The 24,467-nt window shown below is 40.6% G+C and overlaps 2 protein-coding genes across 4 annotated transcripts; one reads left to right on the top strand and one right to left on the bottom strand.

Annotated features, from left to right (window-relative positions):
• Positions 1-3,678: 3,678 nt before the first annotated feature.
• On the bottom strand, positions 3,679-13,585 carry rbm25a (RNA binding motif protein 25a). 3 transcript variants are annotated; one of them, XM_080871047.1, is made up of 18 exons: positions 13,416-13,585; positions 13,017-13,144; positions 12,543-12,592; positions 12,126-12,296; positions 11,658-11,715; positions 11,134-11,294; positions 10,683-10,877; positions 10,471-10,554; positions 7,117-7,379; positions 6,416-6,527; positions 6,201-6,290; positions 6,008-6,081; positions 5,757-5,907; positions 5,161-5,563; positions 4,750-5,054; positions 4,553-4,651; positions 4,403-4,450; positions 3,679-4,123 (listed from the first exon to the last, which is right to left on the bottom strand). In XM_080871047.1, exons 2-18 carry the CDS (start codon positions 13,120-13,122, stop codon positions 4,031-4,033), a joined length of 2,463 nt encoding a protein of 820 aa, XP_080727173.1. In that variant the 5' UTR covers positions 13,123-13,144; positions 13,416-13,585; the 3' UTR covers positions 3,679-4,030. The 3 variants fall into 3 exon arrangements, with proteins under 3 accessions (XP_080727173.1, XP_080727174.1, XP_080727175.1); XM_080871048.1 differs by having other exon boundaries at positions 13,017-13,140; XM_080871049.1 differs by having other exon boundaries at positions 3,680-4,123; positions 10,471-10,551.
• Positions 13,586-18,642: 5,057 nt separating this feature from the next.
• On the top strand, positions 18,643-23,858 carry arg2 (arginase 2). Its single transcript, XM_080870325.1, has 8 exons — positions 18,643-18,872; positions 18,970-19,042; positions 21,558-21,732; positions 21,857-22,016; positions 22,153-22,247; positions 22,340-22,444; positions 22,589-22,725; positions 22,837-23,858. The coding sequence occupies exons 1-8, from the start codon at positions 18,753-18,755 to the stop codon at positions 23,022-23,024; spliced, it is 1,053 nt and encodes a 350-aa protein (XP_080726451.1). The 5' UTR covers positions 18,643-18,752; the 3' UTR covers positions 23,025-23,858.
• Positions 23,859-24,467: the final 609 nt, after the last annotated feature.

The raw sequence follows: 24,467 nt of genomic DNA, 5'->3' as shown, positions 1-24,467 counted from the left end.
AATAATAGCTTCCTTTTCTTGAAGCTGGTATGACAACTTTTTTAGTTGAGCGCTCTTTTGCTCATTTTCCTCCATCAAGAACTTAATCTTCTCGGTGTTTCTGAGCGCTTCATCCTCCATTTCTTCCAAACGCTTTTCCTCTAGTTCCACTTGGTCACACCAAGGAAGAGAGGAAAGGGAAGAGTCTAGTGGCTCATCCCAGGGAAGAGTGTATGGGTCAACTTCTTGTCCCTTTGGATTTGTTTGAGACATGTTGGGTCTGGATACAGTTACAACTGCAAAGGATCCAAATATTTCAAAAGGCTTTTCTGGCGAACGGTTCAATGCTGCACACATCAATGCTGCGAGAAACGGACTAAAAGTCGTTGCTCTTCACCGCTATTTATAGGTTTTTGGATCAAAGGATCAAAGGATCAGAATGGTGGTAAGATTCTATATGTGTGTGACGTCATAATTCTGTAAGGCAATGAGGTTGTCACATGATATTTTTGGAGGAGGGCATTTTTCAATTTGGACAAATTATCAATAAAGTTTCAATCTCTGTTATTTTCCCCAAAAAACGTGTTGTCGTAATAATGTTTTCTACTGTAATTTGTGCCAACAGATGGCCCATTTTAAAGTTGGCTGTTACTCTGCCCAGGCTGCTACCATAGAAGAAGAATGTAGACCAATAGTACTTTAACGATGTCCGCTGATCGTTTCCGTGTAAATCTTAGCACTGCTTTAGCCGTCAAGCTAAAGGTTTAGCTTCATACTGCCATATTTTCAGAGTAACAAAATATTTAAACGGTCTCAGATCATGGTGAGTATTTGAAAAAAATGTTTATTTAATGTGAAACCTGTGATGTGGAAAGGTTAGCAAGCGTAATTTTGCCTATTGTGTTATACACGGGTGCTTACATCCGAGTAGTGTTGATCTTTTCTAAGGTCCATGGGTTTATCCAACGAGCAGCTAAGTCACCGTTATATCTGTAATTTTGTGGGCAACGTCTTAATGCAAAAAAAAAATAATCCCGAAGCAACGAAGCAAAGACTAAAAAACCCCACAATGCGTTTTTAAGCTCTCTCTGCGTTCACTGCCTCTGCAAGTGTCAAACTTCCTCGCTTTAGCTGATGCTAACCAACATTAGCGCTTACGGTTCGTATATAAACACAACTGTCAGCCCTTCACTTTTGGTGCCGGTGTTGTGCCAAAGTAGTTACCCCCGTAATATGGATTACAGATAGGGGGGGGCACACATTTAGGCAGCCGATGCCACACAGCCTGATAAAATCTGTATCCCTCCATAACTTTTGCTGTGAATAAGACATGGTCTCCAAAGTTACTGTACTTATTGGTTATACTGAGATTGATTTTGCAAATAAACTCATTCGTGATAGCTTCGCTACAAAGTGTAAACCGAGTGTAAATTCACTGGAGAGCGACGTGTTTCCATGATCGCATCTGGTTTTACAGTATTATAGTATCAAAGTCTTTTTCTAGACAAAGTATTCCCAGCAGGTTATTTCAGTGTACAGTTTAAGGTAAACTATCTTCCACACGGCACATTACAATGTCACGAAACTAATATTAAATTCATCAAGTCTGCTGTTTTCCAGCTTTTACTCTTTATCGCGTCGACTGCAGATCAGTGACAAGTAGCGTACAGAACGGAGCTGGGCAAGTGGCTCCTCCTACTTTGCGCGCTCCCGTGAATGGGGAAACAATTTTTGACGGGGGTAACTACTTTGGCACAACACCGGCAATAAGTCGGACTCGTTCCCGGTGGGTGATGGGCTCCGCCAGGGATGCCCTTTGTCTCCGGTTCTGTTCATAATTTTTATGGACAGGATTTCTAGGCGCAGCCAAGTGGCGGAGGGCTTTTGCTTTGGTAGCCTCAGAATCTCATCTCTGATTTTTGCGGATGATGTGGTTCTGTTGGCTTCATCGGGTGAGGGCCTCCAGCTCGCACTGGAACGGTTCACAGCCGAGTGTGAAGCAGCGGGAATGAGGATCAGCACCTCCAAATCTGAGGCCATGGTTCTCAGCCGGAAAAGGGTGGAGTGCCCACTCCGGGTCGGGGATGAGTTCCTGCCCCAAGTGGAGGAGTTCAAGTATCTCGGGGTCTTGTTCGCGAGTGATGGGAGAAGGGAGCCAGAGATCGACAGACGGATTGGGGCTGCAGCTGCAGTAATGCGGACGCTGCACCGGTCCGTCGTGGTGAAGAGGGAGCTGAGTGTAAAAGCGAAGCTCTCAATTTACCGGTCGATCTACGTCCCTACCCTCACCTATGGCCACGAGCTGTGGGTAGTGACCGAAAGAATGAGATCGCGGATACAAGCGGCAGAAATGAGCTTCCTCCGAAGGGTGGCTGGCCTCTCCCTTAGAGATAGGGTGAGAAGTTCGGCCATCCGGGAGGGGCTCAGAGTAGAGCAGCTGCTGCTCCACATCGAAAGGAGCCAGCTGAGGTGGTTCGGGCATCTGACAAGGATGCCCCCTGGGCGCCTCCTGGGTGAGGTGTTCCAGGCATGTCCCACCGGGAGGAGGCCCCGGGGCAGACCCAGGACACGCTGGAGAGATTATATCTCTCGGCTGGCCTGGGAACGCCTTGGTGTTCCCCCGGACAAGCTGGAGGTGGTGGCTGGGGAGAGGGAGGTCTGGGCCTCTTTGCTTAGGCTGCTGCCCCCGCGACCCGGCCTCGAATAAAGCGGATGAAGATGGATGGATGGATGTATATAATGTTCTCTTTTTGCAGTCGAGGAGCGTGTCAAGACAGATTTCACTGCGTGTTGTACTCCTATAACTATGCATGTGACAAATAAAGGTTCTTGAATCTTCTTCGGTCTACTGGCTCTAATGGTCTCACTTCATATTACCCTCTGCCTAGCATCCTCCTCTATCACATCACCCCGTCTGCATGTCTTTCTTCACTGCATCCTCGACTCCTCTGTGGTCTTGCTCTTCTCCTGCTAGGCTACTCCATATTCATCATCGTTTTTACAGTATACCTACTATCCCTTCTCTGTACATGTCCAACTAACTGACAGTCCCTTACTTCTATCATTGCTCTTCTCTTCAAAACTCGCTTCCACCTGCTTCCTACTTTACACTACAGAGTAGGGAGAATAGGGAACATAATCTGCGAACATCATAGTCCACAGACACTGCTGCTTGACCTTATTTTTCCACCTGCCTATCACTATTGCAAAAAGGACAGGTCTCAGTGCTGAACCCTGTGGCACCCCACTCACCCTTTCTCATACATGTCCTACACCACCATCAGGTACTTCGTCGCCACTCCAGTCTTCCACATGCAATATTACAGTTCCTCTCCAGGCATCCTAGCATATGCTTTGTCTAGATAATAAGATGATAATAAAAGATAACCTATTTGCATCGAAATAAAGTAAAAAAGGTGGTGACCAGAAAATATAAGTATGGCTTCATGCCAACAAAGAGCACTATAGATGTTTCCTTTGAGAGAGGTGATTGAGAAGAATAGGGGTCAGAAGGCGTAAACCAGGTACATACATTTACTGCAGTAATCACATCTGTATATGGAAGTGACCCCAATTAAGTTTTTGGTGTTTGAAAATAATGTCATAATTCAAAAACAGCTAATAATTATTAACAACACAATCAAAAAAAACATACTGTTTTTTTGTTTTGTTTTGTTTTTTTAAAAAAAGCATGTTTATTAGTTCACACAATGGAGTAGTGCCTCCAAACAACACCACCAAATTAAAGCAGAATGTGTCCAACACATTGTAGAACAGATGGATGAAATTCCTCCTGAACGGCATTAACAAATAAAAGAATTACAACCAAAGTTTTTTTTTCATGCAGCACATTAGTTTCCAAACCCTTTCAGTTCACAATTTTGACTTTCTCACGCACACTCTCTCACACACTCTCTCACACACACACACAAGGCAGCAGCTCTTTGCCGATGGAATGGAGCGCCGTGTGGGCATGTTCACAGTCTGCTAGACCAGAAAACTGCAGACAGTAGAACTGAAAGCTCAGGAAGTCAGTCAGAGTCGCGTTTACTTATTTGACCAGTCCAATCTTCTTTGCTTCTGTTTCATATATCAGTAACCTCCACATTTTTACTATGAAGACTTCTGCTTCTTCATCAAGAACCTAAAGACAAACAGTTCAGTTAAACATACTATATATTACAAAGCTGAATGTATTCAATGAGTCAGCACATGTATACAATGTGACTGTCACCAACCATTTTAAGACAGACCAGTCTGGTTTTAAACTGACAGTTTTTCCTTTTTTTGGTTAGTCATCCACTTAATCGACAATGTGTGGTACAGACCATTCAAGGACCATTCAACTGGGTTTCAGTCCCAAAAGATGGATTACATATGTAAGATGTTTAAAGACTTAGGATCCAGGCAAAGTTCAACTTACCATAGCAACATCATCAAGAATACCCTGAGGAGTGCTATGTGCCATTACCTGATCAGAAAAGAAAAATATTAACTAGAGTGAGCAACAAGCCCAACAATTCAACACCACAAGCTTAAAGATACAGATAAACTTCAAAGGATAATAACTGACCTTGGAGCAGACAAAATCAACCAATGTAGCTTCCTCCTCTCCAATGTACTCTATAATCTTCTTATTAATCCACGGTCTAATGCGGCGATCCATCAGAGTCTATGGAAAGCAAATCAAAACAAAACATAACATAACTAATAACTAAAATATCAAGCTATGAAAATAAGTGCAATTTCAAAATATGCCAAGCCTTTTACCGAATCAACCATTGCCCAGTCCAAAGGATAGGAGAAGAGCTCTGGCCTGGCAGTGGGGATCTTCTCTATAAGGCTTTTTATGTGTTTCCGTTTCTCCTCTGTGTTAATGCTGCCTTTGGCCCCTGAAATTTCTGCTCCATCGAGCCCCAGACTCTTTTCATCATCACCATAGTCCAGTGGAACCAGTTTCCTTTTGCGAGGCTGCTCATCTGCCTCCTCTTCGTCAAACTTGTTGAAAACACTGTCCACAGTTGCTAATTTCTTTCGCTTTCCTGCGCTGAGCTGACTCGGACTGTTGGTGGCACCTGTAGGAGAAAAAAAAATCATCAGGAAATACTATTTACTCTGGGAAAAAGCAGTGCCATTAAACAACAGATCTGTATGTGTGTTTTGCTTCGTTGCTGTACTCACCCAGCTTGAGGCTGAGGCCAATCTTGGGCCGGTGTTCCTCTGGAGGTTGGACCTCTGGAGTGTTCTCGCCTGGAATTATGATGCCACAAAGAGACTCATTTCCGGGGGTGTTTGGAGTAACGTTTCCACTGGCAGAAGACACAGAAGGAGCAGTGGTGATTGGTCGCATGGCGGGTTTGAGTTGCGGCTTGGCTTCTTGTGAGTCCTCGCCATCGCGGTAATCATCTTCATCTGCCTCTTCCACATCGTCATCTGAATGCTGCGGGGGAACTTGAGGCTCCGGCTCCACAGGCCTTCCGGACCCCCTCTTCTCCCGCTCCTTGTGAGTTTTCTCCTGGTTCACATCCTCCTCCGGTTCAAGTTTCAGAGGTGGCTGTCGTCTGCGCTCTGCTTCCTCCTCCATCTACACAAATATGTAACACATTAAGCAACCTCAGGATATTGTTGTTGACTGGTGGACTGGCATATTAATATTAAATGCACAAACATCATTACAGAACAAGCAAAAAAGCTGTAATTCTGCAAAACAAACTAAAGATCTCTGAGTCTATCAAATGTCTTTGTCAGAGGTTAGGGAAAGTTCCAGGTGGATTTACTCTCTGTAATTCAGCATCAGGATCAGGGTGACCCTCAGCGAGAAGTCTTTGTCTAATTTCCTCCAGCTCCTCCTTCTCCCTCTTCCGGTCACGTTCATCCAACTCGATCTCCTTTTCTCTGTCACGAAGACGCTTCTGCAATGCGCTGCCCCTAAAAAAAAAAAAAAAAAAAAAATTAGCATTAACGTAAAGTAATGACAAAAGGCATTAAAAGCATTAAAACATTTTAAAATGCAAATTAACATAATCACCTGTAATATTTCGGGTCATCCCTGTCATCATCATAGTCTTCAAGGAACTCTTTGAGCCTTTTGGCTTCTTTCATCTGATTTTATGCACAAAATGAAACAGTAAACAGTAAATCAAGCCTTCTGTTTCCACGTATCTGAAATAATAAATAGTCTAAAACTCGTATTATGCAGCGTGGCATGCATTCTTGTATACCATTTCACGACGCCTCTCTTCTTCTCGCTCAGCATCTTTGCTATAGTCACGGGCCTTCTTCCTCTCTCTGACCTCCCAATTTTTCAGGCGCTTTAAGAAGGCACAGAAAAGAAATTCCAATCAGTAATCTGTCAAACATTAACAGTAATTTGCTTATGTGCAGTTATTTAAATGAACATTTCATCAAATCAAAATGGGAGAGATGATAAACATACTTCTTGATAAGCTGCTTCCTTATCTCTAAGCCTCCTCTCAAGTCTCCGCCGCTCATACATGTCCTCCTCATCTTCTTCGCGGTCTCGTTTTTTATCGTCTCTAGACCTCTCTCTGTTAAAATAATAATGGGTTACTGATCTGTGAAGTTCATCTTTATATCAAATGAAGTTGAAACGCAATCATTTCAAGGGTATTTGCCCATAGCCAGTGCCAACTGCTGAATACATTTCACTACAGTGTTTTCATTAGTTATTTTGTGATATGGATAGTTTCTACAAATGATCAACTGAACACAACACTCCCCAAAAATAAAAAGTTCCTTAACAGCCTCCAACAAATCCTCATTGGTTTCATTTACAGCTACCAAATGAGTCTTTCATTGTAGCGTTAAAAAAAAAAAAAAAAAAAACTAAAAAACTTGCAAAGCCCTAAAGTGGGGAACAAGAATTCATATCTAGCATATCTTTAAATCACAGATAATGAATTATGTTACCAGTATTATGCCACATGCATTGATAAGTCATAACACAATGTGGAGAAACTTATGAGTGGATCTTGAGGTCTGTTGTTAGAAACAGCTGGAGCCAACGACCTTTTGATTTCTCAAAGTCCAAACCGTTAGAATTAAGAGACGGCCCTTTAGATGAGTCACAACCGTTTGTGTGTGAGCCAGAACAAACCATCTTGCATTAGAACTGACCTCGATCTGCTGCGAGCTTCACTGACATCTCGACTCCTCTCCCTCTCCCGCTCCTTCGTCCTCTCGCGTTCACGATCCCTCTCTCGCTCACGGTCGCGGTCCCGGTCTCTTTCCCGCTCCTTGTCCCTCTCTCTCTCCCTTTCCTTCTCTTTCTCGCGATCGCGGCGCTCCCTCTCCCGCTCCCGCTCTTTGTCTCTCTCCCTCCTTTCTCTCTCCAGCTCCAGGCGTTCCTTTTCTTTTTTGCCTTTTTCCTCCTCCAATTTCTGCAGGAGCCCACATGGGAAAAGAAAATGAAACTGCATTAGAAGATGCAAAAGGTGAAAAAAAGATCATCATACTAAATTAGATAAACAAGTTATCGGCAAAAAATGGTTTACACTGCCGGTTTCAGAAATGCTCACGTTCTACCATGACTCATTGTTTGGGGGGAGGTTGGCTGCTCCAAGTCAGGAAGTGGTTTCCTCCAGGAAGAGTGGTCCGCAGCTTGAGCAGGTTTAATGTATATACTGCTCAATTTCAGGACACACTTATATAAAACCATAAATGACAGTATATTCTTGAAATACCTAACAAACTGGGGATGTCACAGCTCATATGAGGGGTTTCACCAAAGAAACATTTCCAGTGTTATTGTAAACACTTACAGTCTTCTTTTCCTGTGCAAAGAGATAATTTCTTGTTCTGGCTCCAGTATTTGACCTCCCTTCTTTATCAGATTTGTACAGAATAAATAACAGGCCAACTCAACCTCTGCTGTTACGATGGGCTCTATGGTGATCTGGGATTATTATCTGATATCAAAAGGCAAATAAGTACTGGTCAAACCAACATCTGAATGTTTTCCAATTCAAAGTGTACTCGTGACTGCGGATAAGGGACAGATTTGGCCTGAAATGCATATGCATAGGATTTTACTGGAAATGGGGTTTTTCATATGGCTTGTGGTAAGTAAAAAAAAACAAAAACAACAAACTGAAGCCAGCTTTGAACCTTTTTTAACTTAAGGTCATGAAGATCTAACTATAAACTTGAGATCTCCACTATATAATGCACTGGTTGTACCTATAGGTGCCAAGTGGATTAAAACAAGCCTAAGCTTAACACGGCAAATGGCGTAACTAAGTAAATTACATAATCGGCCCCCACGTGTTTTCTACATGGTCATTTGAGAAGGAGGAAAGCAATGCCTGACTGCAGTGCAAGTGATCCCCTAGAGCAGTGTGGGACTTCAGTATGAAGCCAAACTACTAAATAATAATTTGAACACCATTTTATTTATCTGTAAAGGCAATCACAGCTCACTGGTTCTCACAGCCGTCCATTGACAATCTCAGTAAACAAAGTTTGACCCATTTTTCTACATTCTCACTAGATAACATTTAAATCATGTTCCACAGTCTGTTCTGGAGCTACTGGTGCAAAACTTACAGATGATGAACTAGGGTTTCAGCACTTCTCTGCCCCTACACATCCTACAGGCTACATGTAGAAGGAAAAGCAGGTCAAGAGCAAAGTCAATATAATCAGGAAAAAAAAAAGAAGTCCAAACGATTCCTGCGAAGCAGTTTCATCTTATTACAACTCATCCACATAAATAGCATCCACATCTGTTTGTTTTTAAAGTCAATGCAAATCAGATACTGCATTTCATTTTGCCACAAAGAAATTAGTGAAGCAGTCTTACCGCCAGGTTGTGGTGTCTGTCTGGTCTCACCAACCCAATTTAAAAATAAAAAATAAAAAAGGAAAAAAAATAAACCCTTCAGAGTCAGACCCACAGTTCAAACAGACCTGTGGCTGATTTTAAAAAATATATATACCAGCTGGTAGCTTTGTGGATCTGGACTGGTTAACAACATAAACTACCACATGTTAAATGTGGGTCTGACAGCTATTAACTAAAAAAAAAAAAAAAAAAAAGGACCACAGAGGAGGAAACTACAAAACTGTAATTTAACTCAAGTCTGCTAAAGTCTGCACACCATTTTAGCATTTCTACCTTCGCTCCGAAGGGAGGGCTTTGACAGATACACATTATTTGTTTTGAAACAGTTTTTCCCTAACCTACCTACAACTTACCTCCTGTATTAAACTAGTTAGTAGTGAGTTTGAAACATACTAATTGGAAAACAATTTTAAAACATTGCCATGAGCAGGTTCCTAACATACTGTGCGTTTGATGTGGTGTGAGGCTTGTTCCCCTTTGTTGATGGAAGTTTTTTTTAGTATATAACATCAATTGTCCTCAGTTCCAGTACAAAGTCACAACGTTTTGGGTTTCGTTAGTAGCCCTATAACTTCTTTTAAAAATACTGATAAGAGAACCTTGTTTTAAAAAGCGACAAAGAAAACAGTTGAATGGTATTCATACTAAAATATCCCTGCAGCTTATTCCTCCTTATTTATGTTTGCATACTTTATTTATGCATTGTCTCATTGTGGTGTAAATTTCTAAGGGTTAACAAACAAACAAAAAAAACAAACAAACAAAAAAAAACCAAAACAGAAACAGCAAAGCAATTACTTACCTTGCAAGTCTTCAGACCGCAGAGTGCTGTGAAGGGGCGCTCCCTGCTTCAGTAATACTACAGGCTGCAGTTCAAACTGCTGCAGTGGTTAGGCTCTTTCAGGCTCTGTGTGTTTTTCAAACACGCTATTTATCATATGAGGACATGCAGAGGTTCACTGAGCTGCCCGACCTTCTTAAACATGATTCACTGTAATCACAACCTGCTAGGAATTTGTCCAGCATCACTTTTTTTGACAACCTTAGTGCAAGTCGACTGAGAGCCAGCTGCCCCTCTGCAAACCCTCCAGAAGGGAGCGCCCAAAATGAGTAGAGAAGAAATAAAAGATCATACTTACATCCTATCCTCGCAACTTTTTCCCAAAGCTGAGATTCTGAGATTCATCTTGCTCTAGTCACCAAATGAACTCTACCATATTGGTGGGGTTTAATCAATAGATTAGCTTTGGTTGGAATTTCACATTGTGTCCATGCACTCTGTGTGATGAATTTAGCTTGTGAAGAGCGAAATATTTTAGTCTCAATCAGTACTGTGAACAGTGACAACTCGTGGCCAGTTTGGAAATACTGACATGTACTATAAAGTAATCAATCGGTGGCTGAAGTATTAATGGATCATAAATCAACATCAACTACGTTCTGTACCCTTTGAATTCCACTAGCTACTCTAAGAACTTACTGACTACCAAAAGACTTTGTTTGACAGAAACAGAATAGTCTTAAACTGCAGATCCATTTTGCGTTAGAGGAATTTCTACTAACAAATGTGGAGGATTTCTTCTTCAAAACCTAAATTACACAGTAACAAGAGCAGTCTGATACATTACCTTGTGTGTGTCCCGGAATTTACTGATCTCTCTGGAAATCAAGTCTCTCTTGTCATCCTCCATCTCCATGGCATTGATATCCTCCTTACACAAAGTGAAGAGAGAAAGGAAACAAACACACTAAGCACTCCAAAAAAAAAAATTTAATACTACAACAGCCAGAGCCATGCTCCAGCCCCTTCTCCTCCCCGTGTGCATCATGCAAAGACTACCTCCTCTTTCTTCTCTTTCCGCTTCTTGATGCGAGGCTGACTGTCAGGATCCTGTGAGGGAGCATTAAGCTCACTTGCATACTCTCGGATGAGGACATCTATTGCCCCCTTCACAGCCTGGTCTCTACGCAGGGTTTCTTCATCAAGAACCTCCTCTTCGTCTTCATCCCCGTTTTTCCCGCTGCCACCGACTCCCTATTGATTAGATCGAGAAAGATTTGGAGACAAGAGAGGTAAGGCTGCCAGCTTGCTAAGTTGGAAGGAATAAAAGAGGAAGACCTCAGAAGAGGTTTGTGGATTTAATAAAAGAGGAAATGGAGTGGGTTGGTGTGAAAGAGGAGGACGCTAGGAATACGATGAGATGGAGGCAGATGAGCCACTGTGGTGACCTCTAAATGTAGCTTCCAAAAGAAAAGGAAGAGTCAAAATAAAAGACAGATGAGCAGCATACCCCATTTGCACTCCTCTTCTTGGCCTTCCACTCATCTAGCTGAGCCTTAGTCTTGGCATCGACCTTCACCAACAGCTTCTTATCACCCAAGAGCAACTCATGCAGGAGTCTGAGGGCTCGCAGTGTGGATTCAGGCTCCTTATACTCACAGAAACCAAAAGCTTGCAGGAGTTAAGACGAAAACAAAGTTAGTTCACAAGGTTTTCAAATTCAGCCCACGAAGATATTTGATAACTTTTTTTTGTTAGAAAAAATGGAGTAAACATATGGGGAAAAACAAGAATCTGACATTCAATTTCAAATGTCCTAATTCTCCAAATCACTGATTGACTGACTATACCAGAGAAATGACCAAAAACCACATACATAAAATTAACATGTGAAAATAGGTCTTTAAGCATGATAAATAAGAGGGTAAGTATGTTTAACAGGATTTAAAATTCTAGGAGTGTCATCCCTGTGCACCATCCCATGCACAAACACCAAAAAAGGTTTAAAATGTGCTTTTGTTTTTGTGCTGTTACCTTGAAGTTTCCCAGAGGCACCCTGGACCCTTTTCCAGCTTAGAACAATACCACATTTCTATATTCAAAGAGAACAGAAAACAAGGATTTTTTGTGTTTAGTAGTCCAGATAATTACAATAATTAACAAGTAAATGATCACATATAAAACACTATTGTTGTATCCCTATAACAATACTTGTGATCAAATATGATGAAAACCTCACTCCTTTTTACTTTTATTATACGTTGGAGATTTGCATTTGACTAAAACAAGAATAAATGTCTGTCACCTGCAACTCCTGAACCACTGTCATCTTTTAAATATTATTATGACTGCAACCTCTAAATATTTAAAGTGCTCTCATAAAAAAAATAAAGATTTGTCTAGCTGCAGACAGATTTTATTCCAAATTGATAATTGTTTCACATGAAAAGATCACTAACGTACATTAACCGGATTATTCCAGTTGAGTAACAGTAAACTTACAGCCAGAAGCTGCCTGACCAACATGTCAGATGCCTTTTCAGAAATGTTGCCCACAAATACAGTGGTGGTGGGGCCGCCACCATCCTCCGTATCCTTGGCTCTGATCGTGCCAGGCTCTTTCTTCGGAGTCATCGGCTTCTGTGCTACAGCAACTGTGGCTGGAACGAGCACCTGCAAAATAAATTTGATGTATGCAAATGTCACTCTTATTCAGAGTAACACCAAAGCAAACCAAAAAAAATGCAAATACAACAAGCAACCGATGGCGAGCATAGGGGTTTTATTCTTTAACAATATAATATAATAATAATATTAATAATAATAAAAAAAGAATTCCACCAGGCATCATTGTTAATATGTGCAAGTATGTTTTTAATAGTAGGTAGGTTATTCAGAATGCTCCTGCTTCGAACTCACTGTGGGTGTGGGGGTCACTACACCCATATGAACCGGTATCATAGGAGTCCCTGAAAACAGAAACAAAATACAGCACTCAGTCAGGTGTTATGTATATTATAACAGATAATATACATAACTGCATGTAAAATTCCCAAAGCCAATAACAAAAAAAGTGATCTGCAATTTTAACATTTAATTTTCTGAATATTAAATGTTAAGGTAATTTTCCTGTAACATTCCTCAATCTCTCTCTCTCTCTCTGGGGTATTAAGTTATGTCAGTTTATTGGGCCTTTAGGTATCTTACTTCTCAACAGTTATCTATGTGCACTCATTTTCAAAGAAATTCTACCGTCAACTGATGCTTCACCCACATTATGTGGTTGTAGATTTAGATCACCCTGCTGCTTTTCCTTGAATGTCACAGAGCTGCCACTTCACAGTGTGTTCCTTAAAAAGGCTACAGAGCAAGTTTAAAAAAACTTTTCAATACCTGGTGGGACTGCAGGAGCAAAGCCTGCATACTGTGGAGGGGGGATCCTAGGTGGTAACTGTGGGATACCAATCTGCTGGCGGTTTATCGGAGGAGGATACGACATCCTGAAGACTCCAGAAACCTACCTACAGAGGAGAAAAGATATTTAGCAAATTAGCAAAACATCAGAGGAACATTTCTTTATGTCCTCGGGCTTTTGTTAAGATCATGACAGTAGTATTTTTCACAAGGATAGACAAAATGATCGTTAGTATGACCAACTGAGCAGGTAGGATATCTGCTCACCCACGTAAAAGCAGCTACATTAACTAGCTAAATTAGCTGAGACTGGCTAACGCTACTCTGTGGCCTTGCTGCTAAATATTAGCTGCAGCGGTCAAGCACGGATTTACCTACCCGGTACACCAAGAGTAAAATAAAACTGGAGCCTAATTACGGAGTTAATTGTCCAAATAAAGCCCAGTTAAAGTCAACTGACAGAAAAGCCCAACGCTAATGATTAGCGTTGTAATTTTCATCGGTGAGCAACGAGAACCTCTACGGATACAAATAACTGGGACCGATTCTTTTCCGAAATGAATCATGGGAAAACATCGTCACACGTTTTCTTTGTTGCCCTGTTTTTAGTCTGGCAGGCAGGAAACACACCCGCGTGTCCTAAATAAAAAATAACGGGACTTTACAAATGTGCTAAATAAATAAAAAATAAAAAAACAGAACAGTTATCTGAACTTTGCTTTCAATGTGGAAAAAAATAGAGAGGGAAAAATATGACAAAGGATTCTAAAATATAAAAAGGGGTTGATCATAGAATTAGAGACATTAGCTTATAGAACAAATTAAATATACATATTTATTTGTGTAGTAAATGGTAAATGGCCTGTATTTGTATAGCACTTTACTTAGTCCCCAAGGACCCCAAAGCGCTTTACACTACATTCAGTCATCCACCTGTTCACACACTGGTGATGGCAAGCTACATTGTAGCCACAGCTACGCACTTTGTAAATGTTTTCTATGAGAAATGTGGATTACATTGTTAGTTAATGAAAATTAAGACTGATACAATCAGAATAACATTTATAATTTGTTGCAAATTACTATACACTATGTGTCTAGTTATATACAGTGCAAAAGCCTTGAGCCATCCTACATTCCTCTGTATTTTGCATCTAAGGAGGCAGATTTTATTGTAATTTTTAATAAAAAATAAAAGAAAGAAAAAAGAAAGAAAACAATCCCAAAGATAACACAGTTTGACAAACTTAAACAGCAATGATTTACAAAAAGATATATATATTAGCTGAAAACTTGGCATATCTCTGCATGTTTTGCAGAAAATCTATCTAAAGCAAATGAACAGTATCTGAATATCATGTCCTTAAGAAACAGATAAATAATTCCAGCAAAGACCAGATACAGGACCTGAGAGACGCATCAAGCCCTTCAGTTGATCCAGCTGCTGTTCACTGAAGCCTCATCAGAAAATATCTCAGTGGAATGGAAGTGGAAGCCGTGTGGGATCATTTTGACAGAGAACAGTAGCCGACATCTAAAGAAGAACTTTGAATGTCTTTCAAGAAACCTGGAGAACTATTCCTGAAGGCTACCTAAAGAAATTACAAGAAATCTTACCTGAGAATGTTCAGCCTGTGTTTAAGAATAAAGGTGGTCATACAACCCCACAAACACGTAAGCACATTAGAATTGTACAAGCATTTATTTCTTTTTTAAGTGGACACATCATGAATGTGTGCTTTTAGGATGCCCTGTCTGAGTTTCTGAGCTTTAGTTTTGTATACAAGCACAACAAGTGCAACAGATGAAGAGTACAGGAACTCACAAGTGCTGCTGAAAACAACAGGTTCCTGTACAGAAGACACAGAAGTAGAAAAAAGCCTGCCCATGAAAATAAATCGGCAAGGGCCCACCTAAAATTTGTTCCTAATGGTCTGTAACTAATGATACAGTCATTGCTGTACTTACTTCTCATTTTCCTAGTAAAATATGAAGAAATTAGACTTTTGCACAGTACTCAAAGTACAAAGAATTTTCAAGTCCCAGCTTGGGTTTGTCCCTAGTCTCCAATAATTGTCCAAATAGGACCCAGAACATCAGGATGAAATCCAATCCAATCCAAGGTTTTTCCTGGCAAGCCTTACTGAGGGCTAAAAAAAAGAACAATATAACTTTTGTATCTCTACTTTTAGACGCTTGGTGGCGCTAAAGTCTTACTTTCGTAAATTTGTAACTACAGGACCCTGTTTTACAAGAACCAGTCGCTTACGGTCAGCCTTACCAGAACTAGGAAGATGATAAGATGAGTATCTCAGTGGCATGACTGACATGAAATAGCATGTCTTCATGTGATGTTACAATCGTACTTTCCCTTTCGTTTCCTTTATTTTCTTTCAAGAGCAAAATCGTGACCGTAGACTATTTGCTGAGAGAAAACAAACATGTTTCGGTGCCACCCAAGTGTTCATTTCGATCACGTGAAAGTTCCTTTTAATTTGTTTGTGAAACGACAGAGAGGCCTTGGACTTTTTTTATTTTCACTTCCAATTTTACATTTTACTGAGGATAAGAAAAATATTTAGGATTCATCTTTATTGCCATTACACATGTATAAATACAGTTTACATCTAATCGGACGTGCAAGAGCAGTAAGTGCAATAGAAGAAGATTATATAGTAATCAATCAGTAATCAGTAATCAATGTGACATAGACCGCAGCCTCCAGGCTGGGCACACAGCAGTAGGGAGGCAAAGAAGCCCCCCAGCCAGGCTTCACACCATAGACAATTGCCTTCAGATGACCCCAAAGATAAAAGTCTAAGGGGGTCAGATCAGGAGACATTGGGGGCCATTTAACTGGCCCACGACGACCAATCCACTTTCCAGGAAACTGTTCATCTAGGAATGCTCGGACCTGGCACCCATAATGTGGTGGTGCACCATCTTGCTGGAAAAACTCAGGGAATGTGCCAGCTTCAGTGCATAAAGAGGGAAACACATCATCATGTAGCAATTTCAAATATCCAGTGGCCTTGAGGTTTCCATTGATGAAGAATGGACCCACCATCGTTGTACCCCATATACCACACCAAACCATCACTTTTGTTGTTCCAACAGTCTTGGAGGGATCCATCCAATGTGGGTTAGTGTCAGGCCAATAGCGGTGGTTTTGTTTGTTAACTTCACCATTCACATAAAAGTTTGCCTCATCACTGAACAAAATCTTTTGCGTGAACTGAGGGTCCTGTTCCAATTTTTGTTTTGCCCATTCTGCAAATTCTGTGCGCCGATCTGGGTCATCCTCGTTGAGATGCTGCAGTAGCTAGAGTTTGTGAGGGTGCCATTTGTGAGTAGCTAATATCCACCGAAAGGATGTTTGACTAATGCCACTTTCCAGTGACATGCGGCGAGTGCTACGCTGTGGGCTCTTGCTGAATGAAGCTAGGACAGCCACTGATGTTTCTTCATTAGTGACAGTTTTCTTGCGTCCACATTTTGGCAAATCCAACACTGAACCAGTTTCACGAAACTTAGCAAGCAGTTTGCTAACTGTAGCGTGGGAGATAGGTGGTCTTGTAGGGTGTCTTGCATTGAAATCTGCTGCAATGACCCGGTTACTGCGTTCACCAGATATCAACCCAAGTTCGGTCCGCTCCTCACGTGTTAACCTCTTCGACATGTCAATGGCTGTGAACAAAGAGAAACTTGTAAATAACTCATGAAAGAATAAAGTTACTTTGAAACCAAGTACACCATTGTTTTTCTTGTGACATTACCAATAATTTTGATGTGTCACATGGCCCTCTTGTATCAAAGATGGCCGACTTCTAAATGGCCACCATGGTCACCACCCATCTTGAGGAGTTTGCCCCCTCACATATGCTAATGTGCCACAAACAGGACTTTAATATCACCAACCATTCCCATTTTATTACGGTGTATAAATGGCCCACCCTGTACTATCTGAATGCGGAGCTACCGTATTAATAAAATTAAGCTTGTTTAAAGCCCGTTAAGAAAGCTGTCCATCTATTCGAGTTAACAGACAGCGATATTACAACAAGAGAATCTAATGGTTCACAATCGAGTATTTTATTAAATGACAGTTTCGTTTATATTACCCCAGCTCTAGCCTGGGTGTCTGCGTCCAAATTTTATGTACCCTACGGTCTGCAAGTACAAATATATGCTTTAGGATCATAGGATCAAGTTATCTTGGACGCAAAAAAATTAGACGCTAGTGAAAATTTATTACTTTCCACACACATCTGTGTGTGGAAAGTAAAAGGGACCAAGAATGGTGAGGCAATTTTCTGCAAACTTGACTGGGAAGTAGGCAGGGATTTCATACTTGCTCATTAGTTACCATAGTGATATACCCTGTTAAGACGTGAACCTCCTTCATAGTACAGACACCACAGGGTTAATCACGAAGTTACCTTAATATTAACCTCTGTTTCGTAGTACAGTATGTTCATTTTTGTTCACTGAGTCATGCCACAGTCATGCATCTGAGGTGGGCTAATGACGTCAGAAGAAAAACTTGCACTTGATTCGCCTAGAACCGCTCAGTGGGTTAAGGTGAGGATTAGGGTTAGGATTTGCAATTAGGCTTGAAGTTTAGAAATGCACTACTTTGTACCCACAATAGCCCATGTTAATGATTCCGAGCTATCTTTGTGTTGCCTGTGATGTAAATAATTTCAGCTGAACGCCGTGCATCGTGCTTGGAAGAAAATCCGAGTACATAAAGATAAAATATAGTGGATTCATCATAGCTTGACAAGACTACAACAACGAATTAACAGTAATAAACCGCAGTTTCACGTTAACGACAGGAAACAGAGTAAGTCCGCGAAGCACTGTGTTCCTTTACTTGTAAAATAAAATTATAATTATAAACTAACTGCAATTCATCAAGTAAATACACATAAATAATAAAACAATCGCTCGTTATATTTATTAGAAATCTTTGCTGTTTAAGTCCATTTTACTTTCAGTTAATTGCCTATGATAACTTGCACTTGAGATTCTGTTATTGCTTTACAGTGTGAAATTTCTTGCGGTGGTGAAAGATAAACCCCGTAATAATACACTAACCCAGATAATAACATGTTTTTATGTTGGCCAGAAATCAAGTGGGATATGTTTTGGCAGGAGCTTTAGAACACGCGTGGACAAACACCTCGGTCAAGAGCGTTTAATGTAAACAAGCGGATCATTACACTACGCTGCGTCTGTGGAAATTTCCACTTTGATGACACTGCAGCAGTGCGTCCCAACATTTCACAAAACACCCTTGGCCCACATCAGTTTCCAGGACACGCCTAAAAGCGAACCCACTTCCTTCCATAGTTGCTATTGGCTACTACGAAGGTGTGTCATTCAACCTGACGTCAGACGCTGTATATATATCAAGACTTGCCTCGGTAATAAAAGCTCATAACACATTGCAAACGCTTAAAAGAAATTACGCTTTTTATGGTAGGTGGCAGAGTTTTTTTTTTTAATTTTATGACTGAATTAAGAGGAGATCTCTTCGTATTCGTTGTCGGAGTCACAGTCTCATAAATATTCAGTAGATTGACGAGTCATAAAGACCGCCTCTCCTGCACCAACGACACATTCAGCATCCTCGGGCGCAACATCTCACTGAGCTTTCGTCAGACTCCGAGTCGGTTTCATTGTGACCGGGGCGACTTTTAATTTCCGAGAATGGCTTTGAGAGGAGCACTTTCCCGTCTTTCCCACTCTTCCCGTCATTTCAACCATACTTACCAGCAAAGCAGAGCTCATTCGGTGGCCGTGCTTGGCGCTCCGTTTTCAAAAGGACAAGTAAGATATTGAGGTTTTTTTTTTAAATATTATCATTACTTTTAAAGAGCCTATCATCTTTAACAGTTTAACAACTCCCATGTTTTCTTCCCTACAGAAAAAGAGAGGTGTGGAGCATGGCCCTAAAGTCATCAGGGATGCGGGGCTCATGGAGAGGCTTTCAAATTTTGGTAAGTGTCGTAATCTTGGAGCTGCCGGTGGTGCTGGGTTATGTAACTTGTCGGTGGGTGTAACCTGCAGCTTAACCCGGCAGACTTTTAGACAGACATATCTTCAGCGCTCGGTCGTCAGTCAGTCTGTTACATAATCGGGAGAAAGTAAATATAAACAAATGATATGTAACCAATGAGAGAGATTTGGTGCACATGTTTCGGAGAACAAAGTGATTTACGCGCGAGTCCAGTTTGAGGCTTTCGTCATTAGTTTTACAGGATAAAACGTCGTGTAATAAAATAGGATGTAAAACTAGACTTATTTATAGGCTCCCGAATGTATATTTGTGCATGTTTAATGCCATATTAAAGCCAGTCAAAGAGAGAAACCTCGAACATCCTCTCCGATGTTTGATGTTAATCCTCGTCGAAATGTTATTGTATAATGGCTACAAACTCATGCATAGGACGGAAAGACGAGACAATACAGGCGGACATTGTGATAACTGTCAACATGGCACGCCGGCGTCTCGCTCTTCTCGTGAGAAATTACACCTATTGCTCGTTCATTCTTGCCCCCAACCCCCCACCGCCGTTCTGGCACATGCTCGTAAGAGCCCAGAATGAAGATGACGGTGTTATTTCCATTATCTCGTCACTGCAGTGACAGACACTTTTACTTTTTATGTGGTCCAAATGAAAACTCCCACGCAGTCCGGTGTGAAAAGAAGTGGTACCTTTAACGTGAAAGGCACAGCAGGTGAAAAGAACCCCCTCTGTGCGCATGTCAGCGAAGTGCCATTGTTATTGAAATTCCACTAAGGATTCATGAATAAAGAGAGGAGGGCCTGCCAGTTCTTAACAGGCCACATAAGGTCACAGCTATCCCAGGGTACTTAAATTCTATCTGTGATCCAGACATAGTTAATTACCTTTGGAGTGATCAGGTTAATGTAGATTAATATTGTGCATGGAACAAACACAATGTAAATCATGATGGCCTCCATTAATTATTGTAGTAAAGGTAGTTCAAATTAATCTGTTTTATGCTTAATAAATATACTCAAAATGTCCAAAGTAATGTCTTGAAATTTTGCCCAAAAAGTAACATGAAATGGAAATCTGCTGTCGTGATACTTCCTAGCTCACCAGAATCCCCATTTGCACCACAAACTGCTCCTGCCTCTATAAATATAACAGAAAAACCAATGAAGGTGTGTGACAATGGCAGCTTAATGCAGGCCTTTAGGTTGTAACTTCCTAACTTCCCTTACCTAACTACCCAGGTAATCCAGTTTGTTCTGTTCCACACATCAGCTCATGAGGTGTAAACATGTTGTGCAAAGGGAAGAGCGCTCCCTTTGTGTTACACATACACTATACAGTGCGTCACTGGCTTACTTTCAGTTTCTGTATGGCCACTAAGTGGATCTGCACAATTACATATGACTATATTGTCCAAAATACCTTGAATTGTATCAAATGAGTGTATATATATACACACACTCATCAGTTTGTTCTTACGTTGCTGAATCTCAAAGATACTGTTGTAAGTTTTATAGTAACAACCTTGATGTTTATCACAAGGTGGTTTATAAAAAGTAAAATAAAACCTGAATATATGTAATCTAATGTAAAATGTTGGCCAGGAATCAATTCCCTGGTGGCCAAATTGGCAGCAATGAAATAAGATCTAGCTGCTATGTCACTAACAGAGGAGGACACATGAAACCAAACACTAAGAGAAGTAGCTGCCATGTACTCTTACATCTTCACACTCTCTAGGTTTCCTGTCAATTTGTACAAATTGTTTAAATTAAAAATATATAGATATAATCAAACCAATAATCACTGGCATTTATAAACATTTAACATGCCTTTACATATGAATAATAGCGCTTGTAATCTTGCATTTAAAATTTAAAAGCTCATCCCTTTGACAAACTTATGAATTGTCTTGCAAGAGATGCTCACTGTTGCATCAAACAAGGGCTATTCCTGTCCTGTCTACGAATGGTCATGAACCGCATTGGTCACCCTTGGATCAGCAGAGTAATACTACACTACCATCAAGGCTCATATAGCTGGATGAACCCTAATATGGTGAAACACTTCACTTGTTTACTTCGCTGTCTATATCTAAACTTTTAAATCTTCTGCAACCACGTAGTATAAGGCAAACTACAGTCACTGAAACCTGACCCGATGTGGGAAACAAGACTAATGGAAAGTGCTCCGTCACTAGTTCCACTGGCATTGAATGACTCAAACCCATGAGAGTGCAAGGTCAGACAAACGCATGTTAAGTCACGGGAGCTACGGATTATGTAGGCTGCCTAACTGACACCTGCACATACCACGTCTGCTAATTACAAATCCTCAGGCTGTTTGAAGCCGTCAGGTTACCAGTTCCTTTGTTCAGATTTCCTGAGAAAATAGTGCACTCCCGTTCAATGAGTCATTTTAAACTGCAGCAAATGTGACACAGCGCAAAGTAGTTTAAATGTATGGATGTTTGTTGTTGTGTTTTTAGACTTTTCTGTCCATGACTTTGGGGATCTGAACTTCCAACACCTGGAGGAGGATGAGCCCTACATGGATGTAAAGTTCCCGCGGACTGTGGGTGCAGCAAATAAAAAGCTGTCTGCAGCAGTGAGGAATGCTGTCAGTGCTGGCCACACTCTTCTTATGCTGGGAGGTGATCACAGGTAGGAACAGAAAATATTGGCAATACTACAAGATAGCCTACTCTGTACAACAAGTCCAGTGTTTGTATTAATATTATGAATCCATTGCACAGATATCTTTAAAGCTGCTCTACATCTGTTATAGCCTTGCTGTTGGATCAGTGAGCGGCCATGCCCAGCATAGTCCTGACCTGTGCCTTATCTGGGTTGATGCTCATGCAGATATCAATACCCCTATGACCTCCCCTTCAGGAAACCTCCATGGCCAACCTGTGGCATTCATGCTCAAAGAGCTGCAAGACAAGGTGAGGAAAAACATTCAGCTTCACTAAAGATATATTAAAACACTACTTACAAAAGGGATTCTGTTAATTTAAAAAAGTATTATTGCTTTTTTAGTATCCTGTATGACATATTAAACAACCTCTTTTCACTCACCAGATGCCAGATATCCCTGGGTTCTCATGGACTAAGCCATTTCTCAGCTCAAGAGACCTGGTGTACATTGGACTGCGGGATGTTGACCCTGGGGAGTAGTAAGTACTTACATTTAAAACGTTTTAGTAAACGAAACTGGGGTGCACTCTGAAACATAGGTCTTGATGTGTTTTAAAATTGTGCATTGCAGCCAATTCCTCAAGAGCTTCGGTATCCAGTATTTCACCATGAGAGATATCGACAGACTAGGCATCCAAAGGGTCATGGAAGTCACTTTCGACCATCTTCTGGCAAGGTATTATTATTAATAGATTGTGATTATAATAGATTTTAAAATGATAACACTAAAAATGTTCTTAATTTTTCAATTTTTAATTTATACAAAAAACAGTTATAGATGTTTGAACTGAGATGTTGAATTTTATTACCATCCTGACAGAAAACAACGACCAATACACTTGAGCTTTGACATCGATGCATTCGACCCGTCTCTCGCTCCCGCCACAGGAACACCGGTAAATGGAGGTCTGACCTACAGAGAGGGAATCTACATCGCAGAGGAAATTCATAACACAGGTACAGATCACTACAGTTATGGCTTTCATTTCCTTTGGTCTTTTCTAGATTTCTTAAAGGTCTTTGACTGTCTGGCTTTTGAATCTAACTTGTCATCATCTTGGTGTGCAGGTCTGCTGTCAGTCATGGACATGGTAGAAGTAAATCCTGACCTTGGGGCAAGTCCTGAAGCTGTGGAGGCTACTGCCACGTTAGCAGTTGATGTCATTGCATCATCACTGGGACAGACGAGAGAAGGCGCTCACACATCCATGGACGAAATTCCCCCTGGGAAAAACGACACAGAGCTTCGCCTCTAAGGGCATGAAGCAAAGCTATGGACTTCAACACTGTCATCCCTGACCATTCCACAGATTTAAATACAATACTGCAAAGACTATATCTATTTGAAAGGTGACAGTTTAAAGCTTTTTTTTCCCCTATTTTTCTGCTGCTTGGTCTTTCACTTTGAAAGCTAAATTATGTCGGGATTCATGAAACTACGAAAGGGCTTTGCATAATCTTTCTTCATATTGATAATGCTGAGAAACGTCTTTGACAGAATTTAGACACCAATACAGCTATTGGGGATACAGCAATACTAACTTATTTTATTATTATTATTATTATGTGTAATAACTTGTCTGGCTATCTCTGATAGCACACTGCAAACTTCCAATAAGTGGCTAAGAAATGATGGGTGGGTGGTTAATCTTAGGTGTGCGTTGCCACAGCTGCCAAGTATCTATCATGTTTGGTTTATGAGAGAATTAGCGTGCATCAGCGGTACAAAAAGTATTGAGTATGGACGATTGAATTTCACAGTCTACTTTAGACTGTTTTGTGGCTGTGCCAGTTAGTTAAAACTAGAAGTATGCTATCACTTCTGTGATAGTTGTAGTTACTGTATTTTCTTTAGAGTTTACTTTTGTATTTTTACTGTGAATCAATACATGGACTATAGTGATTTGTGCACCACTATTTCAGCATCCCTGGAAAAAGTAATAACTATTTGAATCATTATGCGTGAACTAAAGTATGGCTTGTTATCTATGTTTAGTTTAATTTGGCTACTGAATGACTATTGTCCTTGTAACAAAGAGCTTCTATTTTGGTCTTCCTTTAATATGATTAAAATTTTTTGTTTGTTTCTACGTGTGTCTTATCTCCTCATTATTTTGTGATCAAAGTAATATATTGCTTTAATTGATGAATGCAATAAATGAAGAACCAAAGAATCACCTTGAGGATGAACATGAATGCCTACCACATGTCACGTTAATTAACCTAAACCTGAACCTCATGGTTACTCTTCTATGGTGTACATTGGACTGGAAGAGTAGTCAACACGCCCCACTGTGAAATAGAATGATTAAATAGAAATCATTACATTTCCCCACCAAGCTGGGGATTTACCAAAGATATTAGTCATATTAATTCTTTAAAAAAAAATAGCACAGGAACATAGTATTTTTCGGGTAAGATCTTTCGTATTTCAGAAAGACCATACCCAAACACACCCTGTATGTATGACAGTAGCATATGTATCCGTACCTACTCGAAAGTGCTAAACCAGCCAGCCTGCAATCCAAACATGTCACACTGAAAATATTTGCCTGCAATCCAATCATGTCACACTGAAAATATTTGCCATATTTCGTTGTTGGACACATGTGAGCACGGAAAAAAATGGAAAAGTTATCTGAGTATTATTTTTTAACTAAATCACTGCATTCTGTTCGCATTTGTATTTTATACAGCAT

Source organism: Rhamphochromis sp. 'chilingali' (assembly GCF_963969265.1).
Source record: "Rhamphochromis sp. 'chilingali' genome assembly, chromosome: 21".
NCBI classification, from domain to species: Eukaryota; Metazoa; Chordata; class Actinopteri; order Cichliformes; family Cichlidae; genus Rhamphochromis; species Rhamphochromis sp. 'chilingali'.
This window is presented reverse-complemented; position numbering and strand designations above follow the sequence as displayed.

Bases quoted from the DNA above. Each gene is read 5' to 3' on its own strand.
- rbm25a (XM_080871047.1), bottom strand. From the start codon at position 13,122: ATGTCGTATCCTCCTCCGATAAACCGCCAGCAGATTGGTATCCCACAG. The intron at 6,082-6,200 runs GTATACAAGAAT...GCATAAAATCAG, and splicing joins AAGAGAGGCGTCGTGAAATG to ATGAAAGAAGCCAAAAGGCT. The intron at 4,652-4,749 runs GTAAAAGGCTTG...TGCTTTCCATAG, and splicing joins ACTGGGCAATGGTTGATTCG to ACTCTGATGGATCGCCGCAT.
- arg2 (XM_080870325.1), top strand. From the start codon at position 18,753: ATGGCTTTGAGAGGAGCACTTTCCCGTCTTTCCCACTCTTCCCGTCAT. The intron at 22,248-22,339 runs GTAAGTACTTAC...TGTGCATTGCAG, and splicing joins GATGTTGACCCTGGGGAGTA to CCAATTCCTCAAGAGCTTCG. The intron at 22,445-22,588 runs GTATTATTATTA...CCATCCTGACAG, and splicing joins TTCGACCATCTTCTGGCAAG to AAAACAACGACCAATACACT.